We start from the raw sequence: 22,230 nt of genomic DNA on the forward strand, positions 1-22,230 counted from the left end.
CTCAGTTGTTTCATTCAAAATAAGACCATAACCTCTACACTTCAAAGATTTGTGAGGATCAAATGAGATAATAATAAAGAACTTAAAATAAGTAAGTTTTCAATAACTTCTAGCATAAATATTAAATCTAAAGTTTCCCTTTCATGCTGGAGGCCTGGGGTGGGGGGCAGGGGCGGGCATAAGGGACCAATGAGAGAGAAAAGGGGATGTATGTAATACTTTCAACAATAAAGATTTAAGAAAAAAAATAAAGTTGCCCTTTCATTATCCTTTTCTTCTACATTATAGATACTACCTCAGAAGTAATAGCTTGATTTTCAAGACTAGGACATGGCAATGTGCAAAGACATTCCAGAAAATCATACAAGGCAGAAAGCAGAGGAAGAGAATGTATTATTTTCTGCTCCCTTGTTTGACCACGGGGACCAGCGTTGAACACTGCTAGACACCATTCTTAAAAAGTCATAAAAAGTGCACACCAGAGGAGACAAGACCCCTAACACCAGGACAAGCCTATTCTGGATAACTTCAGCCAGTACGTGACAATTACATGCAGCTGCCGGTTCTAGCAGTAGGTGAAGATCAGAGATGGTTAAAATCTTCCTGCAAAATCTCTTAGAAGGACACCAGGTCATCTAAGTTCAACCCAAGCAGTTTTTCATTGGAGAACAGCATTACGTTGGGTTGGCACTGGGTGATATGGTTGGCTTGCATTAAGAAGCCATGTTATATAGAAAATGAGGATCTTTAAAGGCACAGCTCATCTCCATGTGGTAAGAGGTGCTCACTTATGAGATGCACAGTGGGAACAGCGCAATCACATCTCCAGTGTCACACTCACTCAGGGGCATTATGCTCACAGAGGGCAATCATGGGTGGAGCCACCTGAGATTTAAATTATTACTTTTCTCCCCAACTCCCCATCCTGTTTTATATTTTAACTAGAGGCCTGGTGCACGAAATTCATGCACTGGGGGATGGGGGTTCCCTCAGCCAAGCCAGCCCCTCAGTCCGGGAGCCCTCAGTAGATGTCCTACTGATGGCCACAGTCTGGCAGCAGAGGCTCGATGCAGGCATCCCGTGTGTGTGTGTGTGTCTGCTGGGGGCCTGACCCCAGCCACACCTGGGAGGCGCCCCTCTCTGTTGATCTCTCAGGCTCCTGGCCTCCACTGCATGTTGTACTCTCCCTTGAGCTGTGGCCAGGGTGGGGCGCCCTTTCCTGCTGTGGGATCGCCAGAGCGACCTAGGGACAGGTGCACACAGGGCCTGGCTGCTGGCTGCCCTTTCCTGCTCTGGGATCACAGCAGCGACCCAAGGGCAGGTGCACACAGGGGCTGGCTGCAGGCTGCCCTTTCCTGCTCCGTGATCGCTGGGGTGATCCCACGGGCAGGCGCACACAGGGCCTGTTTGCAGGCTGCCCTTTCCTGCTCTGGGATCACAGCAGCGACCCAGGGGCAGGTGCACACAGGGTCTGGCTGCAGGCCGCTCTTTCCTGCTCCCTGATCGCTGCAGCGATCCCAAGGGCAGGCACACAGGGAGGCTGGCTGCAGGCCCCCCTTTCCTGCTGTGGGATCTCCAGTTGCTCATCCCTGGTAGGGGCGGCCAGGGAAGAGGCCAGCGCCGGCCTCTTCCGTGCCCCGCTCTGGCTTCTCCGATCACCAGCAGGGGGGCAGGCAAAGACAGCCGGTTCTCCGATTCATGGCCAGGGGCAGTGCCTCTCGGCTCTTGCCTGCCGCCTGTGTTTCCAATCACTGTCCTTCCCCTATGGCCTCCCATCATTGCGCCTATGTATGCAAATTAACCGCCATCTTTGTTGGCAGTTAATTTGCATATCACCCTGATTAGCCAATGGGAAGGGTAGCGGTCATACGCTAATTACCATGTTTCTCTTTTATTAGATAGGACAAGCCCGTAAAATTGAATTCACATATATTACACGTGAATTGGGAGCACAGTATAATCACTATTGTCATAAATTGGAATTCTAAGATTCTACCATTCATAATATCACCTTATTTTTATTTTTGTATGAGTTCAATTTTTTAAATTAATTTCACTGGGAGACACTGGTTAATAAGATTATTTAGGTTTCAAGTGCACATTTATATGCTACATGATCTGTATATTGCATTATGTGCCCTCCACCCAAAGTCAGATCATCTTCCTTCATCATATATTTGACCCCTTTTATCCTTTACTAACCCCCCTACTTCCCTCTGGTAACCACCATACTGTTGTCTAAGTCTATGAGTTTGGGGCTGTTTTTCTTGTTTGTTCATTGGTTGCTTTCAGTTTTATATCCTACATATGAGTGAAATCATATGGTTCTTCACTTTTTCTGTCTGACAAACAATCCAAACTAAAAAAGGGGTGGAGGACCTGAACAGACACTTACCCCAAGATGAAATGCAAAGAGCCAATAGACATATGAAAAGATGTTCAACTTCACTATTAGGGAAATGCAAATCACAACTACAATGAGATACATGTTAGAATGACTATTATCAACAAGCAAAAAGTTGGAGAGATTGTGGGAAAATGGAACTCTAACTTATCTTACTTTTAAAAATCAGATTTTACAAAATTTCTCACCTACCTTTATTACTTTTATTTATCTCAACAAAAAACCTGCATCCTGCTTCAGAGGTTCTGATATGCCCCTTTATATCACTCTATTGTCTAAGACAAAAATGAGTACGATCTAAAAATCCAACAAAAGAACATTACTTGTATTATGATATATTCACATGTAGTATAAGAAGGAAATACCTAAAACACTCTAGGACAGGAAAAGAATAGACTTTCTGACTGAAGCAACATATTAAAGAATTATATTGTCAAAGCTTCCACCAGCATTTTGTATTGCTACAGATATCAGTTCTACTTAGAGGATTCTCTTAAGGTAAAAGACCCATGGTGAACATCATTTTTTTTTTAAAACACTGAAGTGCCTGGGCATAACTTGAAAGGAAAGAATTTGGACAAGTTGGCTAAGTTTTTCTGAACAATAAATTATGAGGAATTTTGCATTTATCTTGGAGAGGCAGTTATGGAAAATGGATGTGAGGGGCCCTGGCAGTGGGAGAAGCAAGGAGACGAGCCATGAGCCTAGACAGAGAAAGGATTGAAGGGGTAGAAATGTATCTCATTATAGTCTAAGGCAGTGGTTCTCAACCTTCCTAATGTTCCAATTCCAATTTTCCCAAACGCACCAAAAATGTTTTTTACATGCCACACAATCACACACTTATTTTTATTAGTTTTAACATTCATGTTCAACTTTCTGTTCTATAGACTTTCACATGGTTATTCACATGTAAATAAGTTAACTATGAGGTATAAAATGAACAAAGAATGTAAATAATTAGTTTTAACATAAACTCTAAACTATCAGTGCCACAGTTTTAAGCTAAAATTCACACAAAATGGCTCATCTTGTATATACTACTGGATGGAATGTTGCTGCTTCTAGGGCAACTAACAGGGCAAGGAAATATATGTATGTGTGTGTCCTAGCCTATGCACATACACATATCTACAAATATTTCTCTATACAACCATGTCTATCCATATTAACTAATCATAAGTGCATACTGATGTCTACAACTCTAATTTATTAGCACATGAATCATCCTGGCCTCCACCCCTCGCTTATCTATAAACTCCCGCTCCAAGAGTGAGAAACCTGGCACCTACTACCCATACTCCACTCACTTGCTCGCTCATTTCCAGTACACATTTATAGTGGTATCCAAATTGTTAACCTGTACCCCGTGGGAAACAAGTTTATCACCTAGAAGACAGTGCTTACTCATTTCCAAATCTGTATTCCCACCCCCTACAGTAAGGTATTTCACACATGTTTACTAGTTAGATTCTTTTGTCACATTCTGCATTCCACCAGAGGGTCCTCCGACTTCTTAATTTTTAAAAAAATCTTTATTGTTGAAAGTATTACATAGGTCCTCCTTTTTCCCCCATTAACCTCTTCTAGCCCATTCCCGTGCCCCACCCCCACCCAGCCCTCATCATCCCATTGTCTGTGTTCTTAATTATTTTTATTTGCACACATTGGAGTTTACTCTGTGTCCATATGTTCTATGGGTTTTGAAAAATGCACGTCGTGTATCCACCATCACAGTATCATAGAGAATGCTTTCATCACCCTAAACAAAAAGCCCACAATGACAGGGCTATGTAGATAAGACACAGAGGCCAACTAAAAGAGTTCCCATGGCCAAAGCTAGAACACTCTGAAAAACAAATAAATCACACATTATTCTGATTTTTTGTTTGCAATTTTAAATATTATGAAGCAACAATAGATTATTTACTGATGGATCTCCTATTTGGCCTCTAATTGCATCACTACTCTATATTTTCATAAAAATGCCTTCTTAACTAGTATAAAATAAATACCCATGAATCCATACTGACATAAATAACTGAATAAATGAATACGTGGGGGAATGCAAGTCTCCCATATAGAATAATTCTATGTAGATATTTTATCCGCAAGGACGTATAGAGATAACTTCCTACTCGTGAAATATGAGTTGCATGTCATCACTTCCTTCCAAAGCATACAGTATGGGAAGAGTGGTGGGAAAGAGTAATTTTGCCATGGAGAAACCTGACAAACTCTACCTGTGCCAGGTGACCAAGGTCATCATTCACAGTGATAAAGTAGTGTTGACGGTATATATCATTGATATGACATAATGAAAATGGTACTTTACCTCTGTGAACTTCCTGCCAGAACCCAGAACCTCAGTTTAATGGTGGAAAAATATGAGAAAAATACCAATTGAGAGACATTCTACAAAATACCTGACCAGGACTCCTAATACTGTCAAAATAATAAAAAACAAGGAAAGTCTGAGAAATTCTCACAGCCAAGAGAAGCTAAGGAGACATGACAACTAAACGTAATATGGCATCTTGGGACGGAAAAGAAAATTAGATAAAAACTATAAAACCTACATAAAGTAAGAACATTAGTCAATAATAAAGTATCAATACTCGTCTATTGTCAACAAATGTAGCATAGTGATATATGATGTTAATAATAGGAGAAACTGGGGAAGTGGGGAATGGGCATATGGCAACTCTTTGTATTATCTTTACAACTTTTCTGTAAATCTAATACTGTTCTGAAAAATAAAGTTTAAAAATGTTAAAAGATGGAGACAAAAAGTACAGAATCTGTGTTGATTAAATGTTTGCAATTCATGTTAAAAGAACATTTGCATCACTTATTCAGATGTACAGTATTCAAGTCAAGCATAAAATTTCTTTTTGCTTAACTTCTTATTATGTAAAGTTGCTGTGTAACTCTAAGAGGATTAATTAGACATTAAAAATTATATGCTGAAAATAATTTTAATAGTTCCCGAGAGTTAACCCCAATGAGAAGCTCCCCTGTGCCACCTGTGCACAGGTAAGTCTACCTCAGTCAGATCAACAGAAACCCTCTTGGCAGACAAATCTCAAGAACCCTGATGAAACCCAGCTAGCTTACTCAAAGTTTTCTTCTCAAGTTCTAGATCTAGATACCTTCAACTTCACTCTTTTTTCTGATTTTTTTGTTTGTGATTTTAAATATTATGAAGCAACAACAGATTATTTACTGCTGGATCTCCTATTTGGCCTCGAATTGCATGACTACTCTATATTTTTATTACACATAGTTTTCAGCAGAACCTCATATAGAGAATAAATTCTGTTGGCTTTCTTGCCCATGTCTGGAGTAAGGGGCCATGTTTCATAAAAATGTCTTCTTAATCAGCCACTCAAACAGTTAAAGCAAATTGTCCCAATAAATTGTTAGAGCTTGTACTGCCTGGCATGAAAGCTAACCAGAATGTTAATTGCTCTAAAGTCCCTTCCAAGGGATTAACCACTGGTACTCAGTAAAAAACAGGCCTAAACGCACATAAACACATTTACGCTGCAATCAAGCCACAGCCCAGTGAGTCCTCTGTGAAGGCAGTTCTTTCATTAAGTGTCTGTGCACACAGGTTTCCTGAAGTGTTTCATCATAAGAAAAAGGTAAATTTCTGAGTGGAATTTTAACTTTCCATATAAAAATTTTATAAATGCTATTTTCAGAATATAGTTCATTTTTTTCATAATTAGTTGTAGTTTCCTTAAATGTTATACTTGTTTGAAATTTATAAGCTAATCATTTGATTTACATATCAAGATAGAATCTTTAGGGAAGGATCCTATGGAATTAACTTATTCACGAAACTGGTTTATTTGGAGTTGAAGATATTATTTTGGAGAATGAAGAACTTAGAGTTCAGAGGGGAAAAAACTGCCATTTCCCCTCCCTCGATTACATTTCAGAAATTAAGGTGGTTTGTGAGATGGAAAAGGTGATTTAGATTATACTACAGGTACTAATGCCAAAAACATCAAGCATCGTCATAATGCCCTTATAACATTCATGTAAACCCAACTCCCTTTATCCCAATCTGTGCATCTCTAAATCAATAACCTCATTAAGGTTCAAGTAGTTAGGAATTTTTTTCAATAATTTTTTCCCAAAGTTTTCACATTTCCCACATCTACGAAGATATTGATGGTGATAATCATTAAAAGTCTGCAAACCTAATACAAGTTGGCTTCCATTAATTGCTTTTATAATCTGAATTCCAAAAATATGGAAACCCAGTAAATCCGGGGCGATTTCAGCAGAGCAGAGCACCTTAAAGTAAGGAACTGTGTCCCTGGGTCTCAAGCTGGCCACACCTGAGAATCACCTGGGGCACTCTTAGAACTCTTGAAGCACAGGCTACACTCCAGACCAATTAAATTCAACCTCTCTAAGGGTGGGTCCAGGCTCCAGGATTGTTACAGCTCCACGGTAATTCCACTGAAATTAAAACCTGGAAGAGTTTAGAACCATAGGATAACTGAACTCACTCTCTATTTTCTTTTTTCTTTTTTCCCCTAGAAACCTTGGTGAGCAAACATTAAGCAGGACATCAGACTCATCACTGCTTCCTAGGCTTGGAAATTATAATTTAAGATAGGCTAATTTAAGATAGGCTTTTTATATTTTTTTAATCCTCACTGAGGACATGCTGAGAGAAAGGAGGAGGAGGAAGAGGAGGAGGAGGAGGAGGAGGAGGAGAGATGAGAGATAAATATGGATCAGGTACCCTCTGTATGTGCCCCAACTGGGGGATCAAACCCACAACCAAAATGTGCCCTGGCTGGAAATCAAACTGCCAGCCTTTCAGTGCACAGGACAATGCTCAACCAACTGAGCCACTCTGGCTGGGCAGATGTGGTTGTTTTTGTTTTTGTTTTTAATCAGAAGAAAACACAATATGATAAACTATAAACCTCTAGTAAGGCTTTAGTTTCTTCATGTTTCCTAGTCTAGTATATATTAACCTAAAAAAAAATTCTTTCTTCTAATTTATGGGATAAAAGTTTTCCGATAAATACCCTAATTGTCTAATTTAATGAAACAATATTTTACCTGCATTCCACAGGGGGAATTTTATCCAAACAATGAAGCCGCAAATATAAAAGGCAAGACATTTGTGATAAGAAAACCAAATTGAGCTTATAATACTCAGCACAATTCCAGTAAGTCAGCAATTTCCTCTACCAAAAACGATTTTTAAAACCTCAACAACTGCAATAAGAAAATTTCACTGAAGTTAACAAAAGGCATAAAATTTGAGTCAATTTTTACAAATAACTGCATTCCCAAAGGTCTTCTTGGGATATTTTTCCATCCCAGCTCCTTGATTTCAAAACCATATCACTGGTAAGCTTTGGCTTATAGTAGAGAAATGACCACCCCCGCCCCCCCCCCCCAAAATAAAAGGAAAAAAAAAACAGGGGTGGGGGGGGTAAAACTTCTGTAGCCTGGAGCATAAAGAGACATTAGCCAACTCATACAACTTAACAAAAGGAAGATAAACAACCCAATCAAAAAATGGGCAACTGACCTAAATAGATACTTTTTGAAAGAAGACATAAGGAAGGCCAAAAGACATGAAAACATGCTCAAAGTCACTAATCATCCGAGAGATACAAATCAAAATGACAATGTGGTACCATCTCACACCTGTCAGAATGGCTTTCATCAACAAGTCAACAAATGACAAGTGCTGGCGAGGATGCAGAGAAAAAGGAACCTTTGTGCACTGCTGGTGGGTATGCAGACTGGTGCAGCCACTGTGGAGAACAGTGGAGTTTCCTCAAAAAACTAAAAGTTGAACTCCCATTTGACCCAATGATCCTACTTCTGGGAATATATCCCAAGAAACTAAAAACACCAATCAGAAAGGATATATGCACCCCTATGTTCACAGCAGCACAATTTACAATAACTAAGATGTGGAAACAGCCTAAGTGCCCATCAGCAGATGAATGGATAAAAAACTGTGGTCCATCTACACAATGGAATACTACGCTGTGGTAAAAAAAAAAAAAAAAAAAAAAAGAAGGGATTCTTACCGTTTGCAACAGCATGGATGGAACTGGAGAGCATTATGCTAAGTGAAATAAGCCAGTCAGAGAAAGATAAATATCACATGATATCACTCATTTATGGAATATAATGAACGACATAAACTGATGAACAAAAACAGATCCAGAGACAGAGAAGCATCAATCAGACCGTCAAACCTCAGAGGGAAGGTAGGGGAGGGTGGGATTAAGGGGGAGAGATCAACCAAAGGACTTGTATGTATGCATATAAGCCTAACCAATGGGTACAGACACCAGGGGGGTTAGGGCATGAGTGGGGGGTGGGGAGAAGCAATGGAGCAATAAGGACACATATGTAACACCTTAACTAATAAAGAAAAGTGTACTGTAAGAATCAACTGGCTATATGGAATTTACAATAAAGAGTATTGTCAAATTACAAAAGGAAAAAAAAAAGAGAGACATTAGCCAAACATTTGGCTTGAAAACTTATTTTCCAAAGGGTAGGAGCTTTGCTAAGGTTTTCTCTCCTTTTTCTTACATTTTTTTTTTATGTTTCATGCAACATTCCTGAGATCTCAACATAGATAGAGTTGTGTTTTCAAATAATAGCCAATAAAATAGAAATATATCTGGCCTGTGCAAATAAGACAGCCATAAACCAAGGACAGACAGGGGTATCTCGGGCCTGAGCAATTAAAGTGACCATAAGTTAGGCCAAAAGGAGCCCTGACCTGAGTAGCTGGGAGGCCCATAAGATAAGGCTTTCTTTCTCAACACAACTGGGAGAGGAATAAGATAAATCAAAAGTGACTCCAACCAACAAGGTAAGGGGGAGAGAAGGTGGGGGACACCACGTGGGCTTTGAGCTTTGGAAACTAATTCTGTGCAGCAGAATGACCAATAAGAAGGGGTCAGGTTCAGACAAAGAGCTGCAGCCTACTTAATGCCTCAAGACAAAGAAAGCAGCGGCCACCCTTCTCTGTCTGTCCGTCCAGGAGGGACGGTCTTAGGCTTAGAATTTAGAATTAGGTTTTAGAGGTAGTGTCTGGTTGCAATAAAGTTTCTGTACTTTTCACCTAAAAAATAAAAATAAAAAATAGTAATAGGCAATAGAGGACCAACTTCCACTGACATGGGTCCTAGATCTTAAGATTTCACACTTAAGATCTAGGGCCTTAATGTTCCCAAAATGTTGTTGGGAACATTTGCAAAACTGTATGTTCACAAACAATTTAAAAATACAGTTTTACAAGTTTTTACAGCTTAACAGCATTACTTTCATTTCCAAACTTTTAGAGAACATAAGAAAAGAAATATTAATCTAATTAGTCCTACTTAATTGATGGTTTGCCTAACCAGCACTAGAGGCACTGTTTCTTTGGATCTTCCAATCATTTCCTTCCAGATTCCCTTTGCCGGCGTCTCCCTGAGCTTCCTGTGTGGGGCCTTTGTTTCTCCTTCTTGGTCTGGTCCGCAGTAACAGAAGTCTGCGTCATTTAGGCTGAGCAATCTGAAGCACCTCACATCCTAACGTTTGCTTCTATCTGTTTCTGCTTTGGGGCATCAAGTCCGGTCTCCTTCCACATCCCACTTCTGTTCATCTGTCTGTCTCATGCCCACCCTCCCAGGCTCAACACCCACTGAGAGGCTTGCTTTTTCTCAGACCAAGTATAAGTAACAAACAGCAAGAGCAATGAAGTGACCCAAAGTGTTAAAGAATAATTGGGATTCAAGCCTCAGCACCTACTGACAACCAAACCACTCCTTAAAATCAAATAATACACTTCTCGGGAGACTCTGTGACATTTTCCCTTTCTTCTTGGAAAAATAATCCATATTTTTTGTAGGAAATGGTCAGAATCTGTATAAGCTACCTTCTGAAATGGAGCATACTTATGGTATATGCTGTTTAATGAATAAAGCAGGACACAAAATTCTACTGTTTCCATGATCATAACGATACAAACAATAGATGCATAGGAAAAAATACTGGTAGGAAATATACCGAAATTTAAGAGTAGCTCCTTGGGAGTGGGAAAATTATAGGGATGTTTTTCTTTTTTTCTACTCATTCTAAAATTTCTGATTTTCTACATGATTTTAAAAAACAATTTTTCAGCAAAAGCTATTTAGCAAGATGTTATGTTTAAAATCTCCTCTGATACTTATGCCAAGTCCACTGTGTGCCAGCCAAACCTGGAACAGCAGACATGGCACTGCTTTATGCCCAGAGCCTCAATCAAGGTACTGTGACTGCCCGAGCAAAACAGATGATGCCAGACAATGCCGCCGCCACCTCCCCTAGTCTCTCCCTACCTGCCTTCCATCGTCCCCCACGAGGAAAGTTACACGATGCTCACATAGTTCTTGTTTGAGTAAGTCAGTTTCACCAAATCCCTTTTTCCCCCCATCCAATAGTCATACAATATACAATTTTAGCCAAGTAAGTTTCAAATACTCTTTAGTCCAATGCAGCCATGGCTGATAAATTATTGCAAGAAAATCAGCTTCGGCATGCGTGTCACCAAATCTGGCTGTCACACACAACCTACTCACATTCTGGAATATCACTTGCTGAAAGGGCAGGGGTGTCACCTTCCAGGAGCTTCTGCAATTCACCTGAGATACCGGCGCTCTTATGTCACAGTCCTCAGCACGAACTCAACTGTGAGTTGGACATCTTAATTCTAACCATGGTTTTAATTTTTCAGATTCAACCTTTTAAAAGTAAAGTTTGCAAAGAGCAGCTAATCAAGCTGTTTACAGCTAATATATCTCTGTTTGCAGTTGGGAATCCAGTAGGGTAGTCAAAGCTTGGCCATCTTCCCACAGGCAGTCTACTTCAGGGGTCCTCAAACTACGGCCCGTGGGCCACATGCAAATACAAATATTGTATTTGTTCCCGTTTTGGTTTTTTACTTCAAAATAAGATATGTGCAGTGTGCATAGGAATTTGTTCATAGTTGTTTTTTTAAACTATAGTCCGACCCTCCAACGGTCTGAGGGACAGTGAACTGGCCCCTGTTTAAAATGTTTGAGGACCCCTGGTCTACTTGTTCCTGCCGGATGCTCATTTCCCTTCTCCTGGGCACAGCATTTGCCACTGCCCACTACTGAGCCTCTAGTTTTTAATCATTTTTAGCCCTCAATACTTCTACACTTCTATCAGGGACTAACTGGACCCTACCTTCTTAATTTCTGTATCGATCCATTTCATCTACCTTCTCTTTTTCCATTTCCTCCAAATGCTTTGCCCTCTCCTCCCATTCTACCTGCCAAGAATGTGAAAGAACCAGTGGGGCATCCTACTCTCCACTGCAATGGAATCAGGTCCCAGCCCTCCCTTTTGAGCAAAACACCAGGCCCTTGCAGCATCCACAGAGAGTGGGCCCATTACTACTGACTCACCATAAATGGAATCCTACTATCACTTCTCGATGAGGTGGCAGGGGCACTGGCTCAGAAGAGCTTACTAACTGCTGTCCCCTGGAGACATTAACCCTCCAAACAACATTCCCGGTGGATAGCTAATGGCCAGTATGATTCCTGATGCTCTGATGGGTTAACAACAACAATACAACGTCAATTCCCAGCGTAATAAATTAAATAAAATGTAAAAGTCAACTCCTCAGTCACACTCGTTACACATCACACATTCTAGAAACAGATGTGGCTGTTGGCGACCATGCTGAATAGTGCAGATTCAGAACATGTCCATGGTCACAGAGTCCTGTTGCAACAGCACTGATGTAGTCTATGAGATCACACTAAACTCACATCGAACATTTTCAATAATACAAGTCAGCAAAGACATACCTCAACCCCACATGTATCAGCCCTTCCCTAGAGACTGAACAGAACGTACACACGTATAAAACAGCAAAACAGGCTGGAAATGGCCTTGCGGAAAAGCGGGTTTCAGCTGCAGACTCCAGCTTGGCATCTGACGATTGCTCACTGCTGGCTGCCCCCTTCTCTGAGTCAGAAGGTTCTTTTAAAATCTATTATCATTTTCTTTGCATAAAGTCAGGTAACTTTTTTTAATCCAAAAAAACGTTTAAGTTAACAAAAAGCAAATGGAAGCACGAAGCACAATCATTCACAGCCCTCTCATAAATCACCGGGTTAACGTCACACACGGTTCTGTCTCAAACCCTTCCCTACAATCCTCCTCAGACACAGTGATGTTACTGACAAAACACCTGGATTGGGTCAGGCTACCACAATTTCCTTCACACGTGTCTTCTTTGCCAGCAAGTATACCAGCTTGAGAATGAAGTGAGTTTTCAAAACCTAAAATTAAAATAATCCTGGTATGCCCTATCCGGTTTGACTCAGTGGATAGAGTGTCGGCCTGCGGACTGAAGGGTCCCAGGTTCGATTCCGGTCAAGGGCATGTACCTTGGTTATGGGCACATCCCCAGGAGGGGATGTGCAGGAGGCAGCAGATAGATATTTCTCTCTCGTCGATGTTTCTAACTCTCTATCCCTCTCCCTTCCTCTCTGTAAAAAATCAATAAAATATATTTTTAAAAAAATAAAAATAAAATAATCCTGGTATTTCATACATTTACCAGCCAACACTCCCCCCCACCAGCAATTTGTCTTGGCAAACATTCTTCGGAGCTAGCATTCCTGGGTGTGTGATGCACTGGGTGGATGTGACATCCTTTATGCATGAGCTAGGGCCACACTCCCGGCTTTAGTGGCCACAGCAGCCATCCAGACGGACATGCTGGCCTGCACCTCTCATCTCCCCACTTCCAGAAGTCAATTCTTCCTCTTACCTTATATAGCAGGAATAGTAAAGGCGTGTGGGTTGCTGGGGATGGTCTCCGTGTCTGTTCCAATTTCGGGAACTCCACACGCAGAGATCCAGCAAATCACTGCTGGCTCATGGCCAAGCTACCAGCAGCTCAGCCAACCACCCCTGAGGGTGCTTCCTCCTCGCCTGGCCTCATTCTTCATGATTTCCCAACTGTTGTAACTGCCTTGTCGAATAGCTGCCAAATGTGCCCACAACACTCCATGGGCCTCCACGGAGCACCCCGACCACTAGGCTCTGCGGGACCACCCTGGGCATCGTCTTGGTTTTCCCGATTTCACACCAGCCTGAGCATTGCACCACCACCACCACCGCCGCCGCCACCTCACTTCTGCAACTCCTACGACTGCTTGGCCCTTGTGCTTTCCAGGTATGTGACCTGCCTCAGCTGTGCTGAGCCTGAAGACACCGCCTAGGAAAGTTGGTGCTTATCTGCTTTCCACTTAGCACAGAGGCCTTCAAAGACCATCCAGGTGGCCAGACGAGGCCTCCGCCCAGCCTATGTACGTCCTCCAACCCAACAGCCTCATCAGGCTGTAACTCAAAAGAGGACTCTGGGCCTGGATTAGTCCTGAAGAATTAGAAAATGTCTAGGGAAGAGCTTTGTGGAGGAGCCCTCAGGGCGCTGTGAACTGGCGCACATGTGAGCAGATGGGAATTTCCAAGCCCACAGGAAGGACGACCTTCACCTTGCCCAGGGGCCTCCCGGGGCCTTTGAAGGAGGCCAGGGGTAAGATCCTATCAGCTCAGCTCCAAGGGGCCACACTGGGTATCAAAATGAAATAGTGGTCAGCTTGGGGATTCCAGGGCCAGGAGGAAGGACGTTATCAGTCCCAGTTCCACGAGGCACTCTCCACGAGGGGAGTCGCTTCACCTGAGGGCTGTGCCTAACAAGGTAACATAGGACAAGTCCCCAGCCCCAGCTGGCTCAGAACAAAACAGCTCAGGAAAAGCCTCCATTGCTCTGTTTTGATTTTTACATTATAAATACTCAACCTCTGAGGTCATTGCATAACTAATGCTGCAAAGAAAATGTGTCTGAGTGAGTTTCAAGAAACAGACAAGGCTCCCAGGAAGGAAGGCTTTCTTTTTTAAATATATTTCCTTCTTGTCCTGCATGCACCTGGGACGGTGCTGCCCCTAGGAGTGCAAGGGGAAGCCATATTTTGGAACCTACCCAAATCTAGACTGTCCTGGTCTTCATGCTCATTCAGTTGAACCACCAGGCTTTTCACGCCCTGGAAGAGATAAAGTCAGGTGTGTGTTTTTAATGCCATATTAATGCTTCCTTATTTTTGTAAACTAGAAAAACAACCTCAGAGAACACCAGTAAAGACATGTTACATGTGCACCACACATAAACAGAAAACTAGTCTTGTCCTTAACTGATAGTATTTAAGAGCTAAAAATACAAGACGGACCTGTCCCAAGCTGAAACCTGCCTGCGAGCTCTCCATAGTTTCTTTTGCTCCAAGGCTCTCTCCCAGGTTCACTCTAGCAAGCGCCTTACCGGCACACAGCTACTGATCAGTCCTGAAGTACAAGTTTTTTTCGGAAAATGTATTATGTCATCTTGCATATACTACTAGAGAGATAGCTAGGTATGGTCATAAACATTAGAGATGGAAAATTCGATAAAGAAAACTGAATTTCAAGTTATTCTGAATGTGGCGTGGGGCACATCCTTGAGAGTGTGTGTGTGTGTGTGTGTGTGTGTGTGTGTGTGTGTGTTGGGTTTTTTTTCTGGGGGGGTTGTAAAAAAATTACTACCACCAGATCTTCACTTCCACTTTAACTTTGGGGAGCAGCACAGAGGAAAAAAAGGGGGCCAGGGAGTCATTACCTTTCCATCCTCCTGTTCAGGTGAAGATCTACTGGACACCAAATTCTTAACCTCTGCAAAAGGAATAATTCTTATCAGGATCTGCTGATGAAAGCTTTCAGTTTTCTTTTCAAATAAAAAAAGAAAGGAAGGAAGAAACTAGATGAAGAATAAAAATGAACTGTCCAGAAACTGTCTGCATAAAACCAGGTATTTAGATTAAGCTTCTTAAAAATCAACTGTCTGCAGAGCAGCGTATCTCATAACCTTACTGGCCACACTCTGGGATTATTTGTGTGGACCAAGATGTAAACAAGCCCAGGAGCTCTCACAGGAAATCCTGAAGGGGGGAAAAAATGGTCATTAAGTAAATAAAGGCCCTTGATACAGGAGGAAGGCTGCTCACTAACGGAAGGCTCTTCAAAATAGCACAGATTCTAAGTCCATGACTTGTACCCACCTGAGGAAATCCCGCACATCTATTTCCTCAAATACCAGAGATTTCATGTTTCAAACGAGCACCCTTCATTCTAGATGCAGTCTGGCCTTTCCTGGGGCACCGGGGAAAGTCGAGAACGCCAGCACAGCCCTTAGCTCAGCCTCGGACGGTGGCAGGCTCAGCACTGACAAGCCGCAGGCATGCCGGTGCCCTCTCTGAATAAAGGTTTTCCTGGAAATATCGGTGGTCAGGATGTTCTGGGATGTTCAGGAAGGTTCACTTAGGGGGTATTTTTCTCTGTGCCTTGACTGATTGGTCAACACTCAGTTGCCGGTAAACAAGGGCCACTGTTTTTCAATAACCAACAGCCGGTTTGGGTCCAAAGAAAATAAAAGGGCAGATGGCTAAGAACCTTTGCTCTGAATTTGTATTAATATCCAACATTGTGGGCCCCAAGGCCCTACTCTGGGCCCCTCAGCTCCCCTGCCCCCCTGGCCCTGCTTGGAGCTCATTCTGGGGAAACCCCACTGGCTTTTCCCAACAGGTCCATTAAGTAGGCTCTGCCACACTTATTCATTTAAGTCACCGCGGGCCTCAGACCTCCAAGTGGGCTTTTTCAAGCTCTTCTCACTGCCTGGCAACATGTTGGGAGTTTCCTTCCGTGTGTCTGCTTAGAAAAGTATAAGGGATTCATTTACACCTTGAGGCAAGGATGAAGCCGGGCAGTCAACTTTCTCACTGGCATGAGGGGTTTTTAACAATCTACATCACAAAAACTTTGAATTTGCTTTTCATCAAACAAGTAATAAGATACTAACACTCCACAATAGTGTACGGTTCTTGAACTCATAGTCACATTAGCTCCACAAGGAGAAATGAAAAAGCAAGAGCCTCAATTGTGTGTGGTCATGTCAACGGACCTCAACAGGGAATAAGGACAGAGCTGCAACAGACACACAGCCCAGGCATCCTGCCTACCTTTACATGCACACTCCACACAGGCCTCTAGGTGGCAGCAGAGTAACATCGGCAGGGCAGCATGGACAGCAATGTGTGTGTCAGCGAGGCCAACTTCACACTGCAAAAGCCTGCTGTGTCAGGGCCTATGTCCAAAGCTTTTCATCCCACTGCACAGATGCAGAAAGCTGATGTGGAGCACCCACTATGTTGTTTACCACATTGTAGTAACATAGTAGGGCTTGTTTGTTTGTTTGTTTGTTTGTATGGAAACATGTATACACAAACTCTAAAAATTAGGTAAGTGGGAAAGATATCAGCAATGCATTAAAAATGAAGGGAAGGGTTACCAGAACCAACGTTTCAACAGACACGTCTGCACAGATATAGAGAGTCACACACGTGTTTATTTTGTCCTTGATAGAATATTCCTTTAAAGCCATGTCAGACCATATGCTCTTAAATTAGGATGATTCTGCATTCCTAAAGAATTCTACACCAACGCTGATGATTCAGAAGAACAGGGCACATTTTATTCAAGGTGGCCAATGAAGAAGGCTATGTCATCTGGCAGTCCAGCATGCAACAGCAAAGAATGTGTTCACCCTGGTAGCATGTTCTCACCCCAGCTCCCCGCCCCTCTCAGAAAGCTAGGTTTTGGTCATGGCCAGCTTACATTTTTTCCTTATAGTCTAATGTAATTTTGTTTAATTTTTTTAAAACTGTATTAAAATAGACAAGTCTTCATAAAATTTGTATTCCATCATCTAAAAGATAATTTGCAAAGTTATAAAACCTTTATACTAAAATCATTAAGATATTTGTGACAGCCCTAACCGGTTTGGCTCAGTGGATAGAGCATCAGCCTGCGGACTCAAGGGTCCCAGGTTCGAGTCCGGTCAAGGGCATGTACCTTGGTTGTGGGCACATCCCCAGTAGGGGGTGTGCAGGAGGCAGCTGATCGATGTTTCTCTCTCATCGATGTTTCTAACTCTCTATTTCTCTCCCTTCCTCTCTGTAAAAAAATCAATAAGATATATTTTTTTAAAAAAAGGTATTTGTGACAGCGTAAATTCAGGATAACAATGTATCATTAATTAATTTAGGTCTATACAGAACTGCATCTTAGAGCTTTCAAAGAATTTGGCACTCATTCTACTGGGGTTTAATTAAATTGCTCCAGGAGAGTTTCTGCTAAATTACTCAGATCCTTTTACACTCACCCACTGTACCACCAACTGCACTGTGCAATCAAACCACTCATTGCTATAGCAACCTTCAGCAGATAATGATATCAGTAACTCCAAGCTATTCTGTTTTAAAGACCTATTAATCTTGCTTTCCAGGCCCACCCAGAAGTAAGAATTACCCCCTCTACTAGTAAATCAGACTTACCAACTTCATAAACATACCTTTTTATTGCCAAGCTGCAATGGAACAAGAAATAATTTCTAATAATCATGTTTACCAGTGACACTGCAGCAGCAAACAGGGTTTTCAAAACAGGGTTAAGTAGCTGTAAGATTTATATCAGTGTCTTAAGAAACAGATTAGCCTAATAGATTTGAACTCTGTGCACAAGCCTGTCTCCTTTTGAAAAATGGGGCCAACCAGGCTAGACTTAAGCAATGAAAAAGCTTACACTGAAAATTTAGAATGCACAGTATTCTCCTTTAACTACCATTTGCTGTGCCATCTGACTCCTCCCCCAGGAGGAGGCAAAAAGAATCATGATCAGAGCCAGCCAGACAACTACTGTTGTTTCATCCCTACCCTCGGGTTCAACTGTCCACGGTCAAGTGCACAACTGGGTTAGGTTTGCAGGGCAGCATCAAAGCACACCTGGAAACAAGGGCCTTGCTCTCAGCTTGCTCCACTAGCCCCACAAATGCCCACAGGAACCCTTAGGGTGGTTCACAGTCTCTCACTCAATCTGTTTCTCCCAACAGACCATGAGTCCCAGAAAGGCTGGGTCCAAATCGATTTGGGTCCAATACCTGTATCCCCAGGGCCAAGCAGATTGCAGGGCACACTACAGATACTGAATAAAGGCTTCTCTCCTCCACCTGGATCTGATGGCCCAAAGCAGCCAATGAGATGTGGTGGGTCGTTAGGCAACCTGGGGGTGAGCCAGGGAAAAGAAGGCTGCTTATTTTTTGAGTTATTCCTTCAAACACTTCCAATACTAGCACTATTTTGATACAACTCCAAACTGGATCAGACCGATGAATGCTTTTCCCCTTGCCTGCTCCCACCCCTCCACCTCTGTCAGACCCAGCCTACCCTTTCCTCTCCAGTTATGCACTTGTGTTTCACTTATAATGACTTCACGCCCACGTGTCACTTTAATGTTTTAGCCTAAATGCATGTCCTATTCACAACTGCCAGAGATTCAAAATGGTGAAGGGGACAATGTGAGAAACTACCCGCCACTATTGTTTCAGAGGCTACTATATCACCTTGACCTTCTGTTTCAGTACCCCAATTATGTGGGGGTTTTAGCCCCTTGAAGTGGGAATACTGGTAAGAATAAGCATGGACTGGGAAAAACACTGAGGCATGTATCTATAGAAATAGCTCTGTGAGCCCTGTCAGTCCTCAACCCTCAACATTCCATTTAGTTCAACAAGCGAACCAGGCCCCCACTGACTGCAGCATCTGCAGCCGGGGAGAGCATGTCTAGGTGAGAGAAGAAATTCTTGCCCCTCAACAACTCAAAAACATGTTCCTTTACAATATCATTTTTATATTGTACTCTGCTTTCTTTCAGAAAGAATTTAAGCCATCTTTCTTTGAAGTACAGTTTTTAAAAACAATTTGTGACACTTTTGAGCCAAAAAAAAACTTAAGAAATTTTGAAAGGGACTACGAAAAAGTAATCAATAAAATCACTGTTAATGTTTTAGTGTATACTCCTCTCCAGACATATATTTTGTCACAGCTTTATTGAGATATAATTCAATACCATATTATTCACCCACGTAAAGGCTATAATTCAGTGATAGTTAATATATTCAAAGTTGTGCAATCATCACCACAATCAATTCTGGAACATTTTCATCACCCCAACTTGAAACCTGGTACCTATTATCACTCACTACCCATTTATCCTCAACCTCCCCACTCTCACCCAATCCTGGGCAACCAGTAGTCTATGTTCCATCCTGAGGGGTTTGCCTATTCTGGATATCCTATCTAATAAAAGAGAAAAATGGTAATTGGCGTACGATGACACCCTTTTCATTGGCTAATCAGGGCTATATGCAAATTAACTGCCAACTAAGATTGGCAGTTAACTGCCAACAAGATGGCGGCTAATTTGCATATGTAGGCACAATGCAGGGAGGCGAAAGGGAAAGCAGGAAGAAGCCCCCTGCCACTGACAGTGATCGGAAACCCAGGGGGGAGCTAAGAGCTGGGGGGCAGGGCAAAGGCGGCCCTGGGGCCGCCTTTGCCCTGCCCCCCAGCCATGATCAGAGAATCAGGTGCCTTTTCCACCCTGGCCAGTGATAGCAGGAAGTAGGGGTGGAGCCAGCGATGGGAGCTGGGCACGGTCGAAGCTGGCAGTCCCAGGAGCTAGGGGTCCCTTGCCTGGGCCTAAAGCAGAGCCCACGATCGCGGGGTCGCTGCCGCTGCGGGTCCCCGCTGCCCGGGCCGGATGCCTAGGCCAGAGGCGTTAGGCCTGGGCAGGGGCAGAGCCTGCAACCGCGGCGAGCTGGGGGTCCCCTGCCCAGGCCTGACACCTCTGCCGGAGGCCTCAGGCCTGGTCAAGGGGCCGATCCGGTGATTGGTGATCGGAGGGTGATGAGGGTCAACTCCTCTGTCAGAGGCGTCAGGCCTGGGCAAGGGGCCGATCCTGCGATTGGAGGGTGATGGGGATCAACGCCCGAGGGCTCCCAGTATCTGAGAGGGGGCAGGCTGGGCTGAGGGACACCCCCCCCCCCCCACACACACACACACACACCCAATGCACGAATTTCGTGCACCGGGCCCCTAGTTTAATATAAATGGAATCACACAATATGCGGCCTTTTGTAACTGGCCTCTTTCACGTAGCATCATGTTTTCAAGGTCCATTCATGTTGCGATGTATCAGTACTTCATTCCGTTTTCTTAAGTTTATCTTTATTATTGAAAGAATTACAGATGTCCTCCTTTTTTCCCCATGGACCTCTCTACCCGGCACCTACCTCTCCCAGGCCTTCACCATGTCTGTGTCCATGGGCTATGCATATATGCATATATGTTTCCCAGTTAGTCTCCCTACCCACCACCCACTCCTTGCCTTCCCTGTGAAATTCATCAGTCTGTTCCACGCTTCTAAGTCTCTGGATCTATTTTGTTCATCAGTTTATTTTGTTTGTTAGAGTCTACATATGAGTGAGATCATGTGACACTTGTCTTTCACTTCATTCCTTTTTATCACTGAATACTATTCTGTTTTATGGATACACCACTGAGTCCACCCTAGCCACGTGGTCTAGCTGGAACTCATAATGACCGAGAGTTGACCAGTTGTCAGACACGGGTCAAGGTGCTCCATCTTTATTTTCTCATTTAAGTCTTGCTATGAAGGAAGTATTAACTGACACTCCCACACCACCATTTTCCACAAAAGAAACCACAGCGAAGTCACTTGCATAAGCTCTGAAGGCAGTCTGTGGCAGAGCTGAGGGTGTTAGCAGTCCGCCTGCTGCTCGTGTGTGTCATCAAGACGTGTCTGTGTCTGTGCCTGTGGGTCCCAAATCTCCCATCTTAGCTAAGCGCTTTGTGAGACAGGCCAGCCCTCTGGAAGACAGTTCATTTAAGGCAAGGGTTTTAATTCTGCACTTTCCACCGCACAAATGCTGGCGAGAACCCTAGACCAGCAGTCCAAAGGCTAAATAGGTCAATGTTCTGTTCTAGAAGGGTGGTGGGTATTCTACAGTGCAGTGAGTTCTGACTGCCTGGGCAGGCTGTGTGACCTCGGACAAGTTATGTGACCTCTCTGTGCCACACCTCCTCATGTATACAATGGGGGAAACTGGTTCCTGGCCCCCAGAGATATCCCTCTCTGTAGCCACTGGAATGTGCGTTCCATGTTCAGCTCGCAGCTGAAGCCCCAGCACGTAGAACAGTGCCTGACACGCAACAGATGCTTGAGTGACAGTAAATGGCAGTCAACGCCTTGAGATCAGGGTTTTCCCTCTTTGGCTTTTTGGTTACTGTTACATCACCAGTGCCTGGCACAAAGTGGGCACTCAGTAAATGTCTATTGACTGGACAAGTAATCGCGCCTACAGGACTCCCACCTGTCTGCTAGGCTGAGCCCTACGTTTGGATCCATGGCCTCTCCCACCTTCCACAGGGGGTCACGAGGAGGAAATCCCTCTGAGCCTGCCTGCAGCTGCTGCCTCAGCCCTGAAGGAAAGGACCTCACCTTCTCTCCTTTGTGCCTGGAACTCCTGTTCCAACCCTAAACCCTGGTGGTGGTGGTGGTGGTGGTGGTGGTGGTGGTGGTGGTGGTTGTTAATGAGAATGTGGAAGATAATTAATGGAGAGAAGCCAACAAAGTAAGAAACTAGTGACACAAAGCCTAAGACAGCAAATCACACAAGGAGTTTTAAAAACTACAAAAGAATAAAAAAGAAAATGGATTTTCAGAATGGTCAATGGTATTGCAATGGTTCTCTTTGTTTTATGGCCTCATAGACTCTAGGCACGATAGCTTCCCAAACAACACAGTGT

General features: G+C 43.2%; 1 protein-coding gene across 7 annotated transcripts in view; it reads right to left on the minus strand.

Moving 5' to 3' along the window:
- ARHGEF28 (Rho guanine nucleotide exchange factor 28) overlaps window positions 1-22,230 on the minus strand; it is a 263,386-nt gene that overhangs the window by 120,147 nt on the left and 121,009 nt on the right. For 6 of the 7 annotated variants that reach the window (XM_059694331.1, XM_059694328.1, XM_059694333.1 and 3 more), the window contains 2 exons: window positions 15,129-15,181; window positions 14,463-14,523 (listed from right to left, as the gene is read on the minus strand). The exons of the other annotated variant lie outside the window; for it this stretch is intronic. In XM_059694331.1, the coding sequence (XP_059550314.1) occupies window positions 14,463-14,523; window positions 15,129-15,181 (114 nt within the window). The remainder of the gene's footprint in view (window positions 1-14,462; window positions 14,524-15,128; window positions 15,182-22,230) is intronic. 7 annotated transcript variants of the gene reach the window in all.

The sequence above is a fragment of the Myotis daubentonii genome, chromosome 4 (assembly GCF_963259705.1).
Source record: "Myotis daubentonii chromosome 4, mMyoDau2.1, whole genome shotgun sequence".
NCBI classification, from domain to species: Eukaryota; Metazoa; Chordata; class Mammalia; order Chiroptera; family Vespertilionidae; genus Myotis; species Myotis daubentonii.